This window comes from Chenopodium quinoa, unplaced genomic scaffold, assembly GCF_001683475.1.
Source record: "Chenopodium quinoa cultivar QQ74 unplaced genomic scaffold, ASM168347v1, whole genome shotgun sequence".
NCBI classification, from domain to species: Eukaryota; Viridiplantae; Streptophyta; class Magnoliopsida; order Caryophyllales; family Amaranthaceae; genus Chenopodium; species Chenopodium quinoa.
In genome coordinates, this window is record NW_018742720.1 from 920,331 (window position 1) to 927,636 (window position 7,306).

The 7,306-nt window shown below is 35.8% G+C and overlaps 1 protein-coding gene across 1 annotated transcript; it reads right to left on the minus strand.

Moving 5' to 3' along the window:
• Positions 1-745: 745 nt before the first annotated feature.
• Positions 746-6,942, minus strand: LOC110723084. Its single transcript, XM_021902366.1, has 2 exons — positions 6,178-6,942; positions 746-1,560 (listed from the first exon to the last, which is right to left on the minus strand). Exons 1-2 carry the CDS (start codon positions 6,368-6,370, stop codon positions 920-922), a joined length of 834 nt encoding a protein of 277 aa, XP_021758058.1. The 5' UTR covers positions 6,371-6,942; the 3' UTR covers positions 746-919.
• Between the last annotated feature and the right edge of the window lie 364 nt (positions 6,943-7,306).

Here is a 7,306-nt window from a genome sequence, read left to right on the forward strand (position 1 = left end):
CGCCCCACAGAATTGTTCATTCAGTTTTTTTATTTTTTATTTTTTATTATTTTTTTATTTTCTTTCTGGGGTAAGTTGGTGCTGTTCTGCTGTGCTGCATCCATACCATATCTGTTTTAGAGTCCATTACCTGTCAACATTGTAGAGGTTTGATCGAGAGCGAGCTCGATCGTGTGGTTACGAGTGGTTGATCAAGTTTGTAAGTTGAGTAATTAGTGTGTAGAGGATAAAAACCCTGTAACTGAAGGGGTTGACTGATTCATTCATGGAAACCCCACTACAATATTTGCTCAACAGAATTTGTAACCACTTGCTAGGGTTGAGTGATTTGGGCATGTGACTCAGATTTTTTGGGACTTTTAATTGATCTTCATGCAGTTACTATGAATCAAGATACTATATAGTACCACAAGGACTGATGATTCTTAGGTAATACACAAGCACATTCAATTCACAGCTCTTGTCAAATTTAAAATACACCGAAACAAGGTACTACTCGTAACGATTGTGTAAGATCATTGCTAGTAAGGTGACTAAAAGAGGCAAGAACATTGTATTTGGACTATGATTAAGGGCACATGCAATTGACACTGCAACCATGTTAGTTACCAAACCATTTACTGTTAGACAATTAGCCGGGCTCTTGAGATAATGAGGAACAATTTAACATTATGATATAATAATTATTACAATAGACAAAAAAATTCCTACAAAACCTAAAGATGTGGTTTTTCAGCCGATGAGATGCTGTGTACAACTCTCAGTTGCAAAACTTTAATCTAAAGCTGCAAAAAACTATAGCGCATACATGAAATTTGCAACGAAAGTTACTAAAGTAGAAAATTGCATAACATGACTAAAGTTGAGTACGTTACAGTTGGAGAAATTTTTTAGCCTAGAAAAACTAGAGATGTGGCTTTCAGCCAAACAGAGAAAGGCCAAATACAACAATCGTAGCATATACACTGCAATCCATGAATAGTGAACCCGAGAGGTTCTTTAGCGTCAATCCCAGCTCTAACGCCCTCCCAGCATCTTCAGCCCAAGCATACCCATCACCTAAAAGTGATGTTCTATCTTTATCACCTCGTAACACATTCTTCCGATTATCAGGTAGTAGTCTCCGGACGATAAGTGTTATATTGGTTATCAAAACGAGAAAGAGTGGTCGAAATAACAAGATACCCCTAAATACCTTGCTGCCCACTATTGGAAATCCAGCGGATGACAGGACAACTAAGATTGCTATTGTTAGAGAACACAACAATCTATCATGCTCAGTCTCTGCTACAGCCGCACTTACTTGCTGTGATGTTACATTACTAATGGGGATCTGTTGAGCGACCCCTAGTGCTGCATCAATAAATTTCTGAACTCCGGAAGAAGCTTCTCTTTTGCTGCTATCTTCTGATGCGGTTGCTCTTAGGGGTTCAGTTACTGGCTCAGATTTTCTTAACAAGGGTTCTTCTTTGCTTCGACCACCTAATGCATCATCCTGATTGATGTTTGAAGATTGATCATGCATAAAGCATGAGGGTTTGTCTTCCTCAGTTCGAGAGACTGCAAAACCAATCAATGAGCAACCCGTTAATGAGAACTTTAATCCATAAAGAAAAACATAATAACCAAATGCTCAAAGCAGACAAATTATCTAATATTAAGAGAACCTTGGAACATTCAACATCATAGAAGCTTCAGTGAATAGAAGGAGCACCAAAAACAGTAACCACAAAGTCAATTAGTTTTTACTTATCAAGCAATGCTAGTCATAGGACTACTTGATACTAATATTGGCAACACAAGGACTTTGAAAGTTACTAGGCACCACACGCCACAGACATCATTATGCTTTCTCAGGTCCATTTTAAATATATATAACAGTATCACACTATATTCAGCCTAAACCAGAATATTAAATGAATAATATGTGCAGCTGTGCACTAATGTTTTCACAAGCCTTCATATTGCTCTGAATGGATACAGTAACATGATTAGATTTGGCCTTCTTCTGCTCCTACTTCTTCAACAAGTCAAACATACACTATAAAGGTCACCAACACAACAAAATTGAAAAGGCCAAACAACAATCAAAACAGCAAACATCTACAGTTGTCATAACTCATAAGGAGCTGTGGGGTTGAGACAGAACTCTTGCTTCTCCTATTGTAAATACAATGGTACTATAAACACACACAGACCACTGTTAAAGATTCAAGATAAGCGACACGGAAACAATCAGCTTACGCGTTACACCCCTTGAATCTTGCAAACTTATAGACATACAATTGCCTTTTATGGTGGCTTAAAATAAATCAAGAAGGTTGATCAGCTCAAATTCGACCTCCACAAGAGAATAATCTTAACTTCTTTCCCATAGACATCATTGCAAATATAAGGTCCACTTCTTTTTGCAAACATTCAACCACGCACTCACACCCTTTGATCCCATATTCGAGAGAGGTCAGAGAGATTATTGGAGAAGTATTTTTCCTTTTCCAGAAAAGCATCAATCTAAAGGTAGGTTCCTTTCAGAGCTCAATAGTCATTCCACTCAAATCAATAATTAGAGACAACAAAAAAGTGTGCTGCATTCCAAAGAAATTGAACCCCAAAGGATCATTAAAGATAATCTTGTCATTGGCTAGGGATTTATTTTCAAATGAAACTATAAAAGTCCACACACCCCATCACCCCCAGAAAGAGAGAGAATTACCATATCCCAATGACCCACACCACAGTGACAGCAAGTAGCTAACCATTTCATACCACTTTAGTAACATTCCGCAACAACCACAAATGCTGCTGTTTTCTTGACAAATATCAGCATCAAAATGACCTGGTTACTTGGCAGCCAACTTTGCAACCACTATCCTGAACAAATACCGACTAAGATTAACCCTAAAGAGTGTTGTTTTTAGCCTGTTCTGTCCCCACCCATCTGCAAGCCTGTCATCCACTCACCAATCTTACCAATTAGTCCATTATACAATAACAGTCCAATCTGATTTTTAATCTGACTTTCCAGGTCAAACTATCAAAAAACTATTGTATACTTCCTCCGTTTCTATTTAGTTGACGCGTTTGATTTAGGCACATATATTAAGGAGAGGAGAGAGAGTGGGAGAGAATGAAAAAGCAAGTGGGATAGCTTGTAAATGCAAGGTAAAAAATTTACCCCAAAAGGAAACCTGTCAACTAAAAAAAACTTCCTAAAAAAGAATACGTGTCAACTAAAAAGAAACGGAGGTAGTATATCTTTAATTCTTTATAAGTATATGGACATGTTTGGTAAATGGCTTTTAGGTGGCTTTTTGGTTAGCTTTTGGCTTTTGGCTTTTTTATGAGGTCAAACAGCCAAAAAAATATGTTTGGTAATTGGCTTTTTAGCCAGTGAAAAAGTTGGCTTTTAAGCCAAAATGAAAAAGCTGCTTTGAGTAGCTTTTTTGTTGGCTTTTGGCTTGTTGGCCCACAAATTATCTAATAAATAGCCAACTACCAACAATTAATTTACCAAACACTTTTATAAACAGCCAATTTTAAAAGCCATTATAAACAGCCAAACATACCAGTTGGTCAAACAAGCCAAGTCAACCAGCCAACAGCCAATTGCCAAACAAGGCCTATAACAAGTTTGAGATATTATCACTTCTAAAATACATCACTAATACTATACTCAAAACATGTTTTGGTAACACAAATTTTTAATAATAATAATCATTAATAATTGAAAGAACTTTTGGGTGAAAATCATGTCATGGACTCTAGGTTGGTTTCCTATTGTAATAGGGTATGGAGGAATTACAAAAGAGATTTCTTCTTAACATTTCAAAAAATTCCGATTTGAGTTGATTAGGATTTATTGGTTTGACACAAGCGATCTCCATTTAGCAGTCCATGAGTCAAGTAGGGTGCAAATGCAAGCATAAAACTCAAGAGCATACAACCCTTCGACTCTACGGACCCGGATTTCTTACCAATTTCATTTTTTCAATCATTGCTCGCCATATAATACATTATCAAATTTTTTGCTAAAACTAAAAGATTTGCTTAATAGATTCTATTACTAGTGTTAGTTCAAACATCAAGCCTGAAAATACAATAAGCATCTATGTACAGCTTTCTCATCTGTCTCGGTTTACCACATCAAAAATACCTCCTGCTTCATACTTAAAAATGGTTCTTTGCATTGTTGATACAGACAGGCAAAAGTCAGTGAGTGCCTGAGTAGTGAGAAGTTATCACACATGATACATAAAGGACTTAGCCTTATAAGAGGAGGCTACAAACATACCCCCGAATTAAATCTAATCAAGAAAAGTCGGTGAGTGCCTGAGTGATGAACTAGTGAAGTAATAACACATGTGTAAAGGGAGAACAGCTAATAAACTCTGCAATCATGGTACTGATCCATGCAGCTGTGTGCATCAACAAAATGCTAATGAAGATGTCGGCATAATCCAATTACATGTGCAAAAACAACAAAGAAAAAGAACCCTTAAGATCTGAAATATATAGGCCCTATTTTGATAAAGACGGGTCAGCCAAAGTTTTCAGGATTGCGGTAAAATGTCAGTCCACTAATACTATCATTTGGTAGTTTAGCTAATTGCAGGACATCCTTCTTTTCTTTTTTAACACAAGAAGATTATATTAAGGGGGCTGTAAATTATTAAAAACAAAAGTACAGCTAACTTTGTCAAAACTTATTGACTGAAGAACAATGAACAATGAATCATGTCAATGTTTTTACATCTCAGATTATACACTCAAGCAGCTATAACAGCTACATAATATATGCTATCAATTCACATTCACCAAACATCTTTATAAACAAATCAGCTCATCAAATTGGCTAAAGGAATTAACTGAAAGCTAATGAAATGAACTATCAGCTAGCCACTACCTACAAATTGCCAAAGAGGATCCAAATTCCCAAAGTAAATAGGGCCAACTAATTTGAGCTCAATTTTTGCATTTCAAACCCATACATCCATTCAGAGTACATCTCAATCCATCAACTACCAGCTAATGGAATGAACTACCAGCTAGCCACTACCCACAAATTGCCAAATAGGATCTAAATTCCTAGTAAATGAGCTCAACTTTTGCATTTCAAAATCATACAATCATTAAAATTACATCTAAATTCAAGCATTTGAGATTAAAACATATAGTTCCCCAAATCCACAAATCTCATCCACTAACAAAACTATATGCAGTATTATTTTTCCTGCCTCTTATGAAGACTAATCACAACAAAAGAGCCACATAAATGAGCTCAAACAATACATTAACAACACTTCAACACCACATTACATTTTTTAGCCACTGACCTCTTATGTGCACTCAATGATCTGGTAACAATCTTTAAAAAAAAATAACGATTTCATCCTTACGTCCCCCAGTCCCCACCTTGGACTAATGTCATAAACCCTGAAACACATACTCTCATAGTCTCATGTAAATCTATCACCCTTTCCAAAACCTTACCATTTGCTAGAAAATACTATGAATACCCTCTATATTTTTTGGTCCACAAAATAACAGAAATGGAAGAAATCATCTTTCATCCAATCCAAATAGATTACCCTTCGTCCAATGGCGTTCAAGAGACAATACCAATAAAAGCTCCATGTCTTCATCTTTTTATTCTCCAAAGCCGTACAACAGTTCCCAAACCACTATCCCTATTCTTCTAAAGGTGCCCAGTGCCCACTAGCTTAAAATCAGAATCCACAAAACTCTCATCTTTAATTGACTTTTTACGACTTTTTCTTCTGTTTCTCCTTGCTTCAAAATCCATAATTAGACCAATTTTTATGAACATTTCCCTACTAGCTCAAATTTGAACTGTAAAAATTCTAATAATCTAATAAAATCCCAATAAAAACTCCCTATTTATTCCCCATCATGCAAATCCGACCGTCAATTTAAAAATTAAAACTTCGAATCCCTAAAAAACAACTAAAAAAATTCCAAGTCTAGTTCAATTTCTCATTCACGCCTAAAATATCCAACAAGTTCATCAATGCTACATTTCAATTGCAAATAAATACAATATTCAAAACCCTAAATCATCTTAGCAAAACAAAATTGGATAACATAATCAATTGGATTTCCGACAATAATCGAATATAAGACGAATAAAAAAATCTCAGTAAATTAAGACGAAACTACCTGAAGGTTGATCAGAAGGAAGAACTGATTTGAGATCTTGATGATACTGTTGTTGAGGAACATACAGTTGGGATGAATCGGAATCGTTGGCATCAGATGAAAGACTAGGTTTACGACCTGTGATAAGAGCTAGACGATCTTGTCCTCCTTGTAAAATACGACGTCGTCTTGCTTCTCTTCCAGTACTTGCCATCACACTTTCTCTCTTAGCTTAGAGCTTTGTTTCTCTCTCTTCAATGGCGGATGAAATTGATTGTTGCAGAAGATTTCACTTGAAGAAGAAGATGATGGTGAATGTTTCTCACTTTCGAGTTGATTTTCGTAGCTTCGAAAATAGTTGCGAAATGAATTTCCTTTTGTTTTTTCCTTTTTTGTTTTTTTTATTTCGTTCCTAATTTGCCCCTTGTAAATTCAATAGGACGAGCAAAGGTATTTCACATTTTATACAATGTGTAGTAGGGATTTAATCTCATGGTACGATTACGAAAACAATAGTTCATAAAACACTAGCTTATGACTCGTGATTTCATGAGTACCACTTTCATAAAGCATGGTTATACATATACTTAGACTCGATATATCTAACGTATATTGATCTCAAGGCAATGTCCACTTAGACACAGGGGCGGATCTATTCATGTGCATGGGCAAAAAAAAAATTGTTTTTAAAAAAAAAAAAGAATCAAAGAGACCGCCTATTATGCTGCTATTGCTGCCATTAAGCCATGACTCATGAGGATATCGCTCCACCCATAATAGCTACAGGACTTTGAATACATGTTGGATGATACAACGAAGAAAAAAATAACAAGATCAAAAGAATAATGCATCACAATGTAGACTCGTGAGTACCACTTCTAGAAACAAGATTGTGTTAGCAAAATTAGGCCCGATATAATATTTTTTTTTTTTTTATTTCAATGCAATGTCCATTTAGACACCACGACATGGCTCTTGAGAAGATTAGTCCTACTATAGTTGCAACAAAACGTGGAATATGCATTGGATGAAACAAAGAAGAAGAAATAATTTGACTTGTTCGGAGGTTATAATAATACAACACGATCTCGACTAGAGATAGATTGATGTGTGAAGATGAGGAGAACTCAAAGTTTTGGCTTGTATCACA

Coding starts and splice junctions, on each gene's coding strand:
- LOC110723084 (XM_021902366.1), bottom strand. CDS start 6,370: ATGGCAAGTACTGGAAGAGAAGCAAGACGACGTCGTATTTTACAAGGA. Junction 1,561..6,177: donor TCCTTCTGATCAACCTTCAG/GTAGTTTCGTCT, acceptor TTGGTTTTGCAG/TCTCTCGAACTGAGGAAGAC.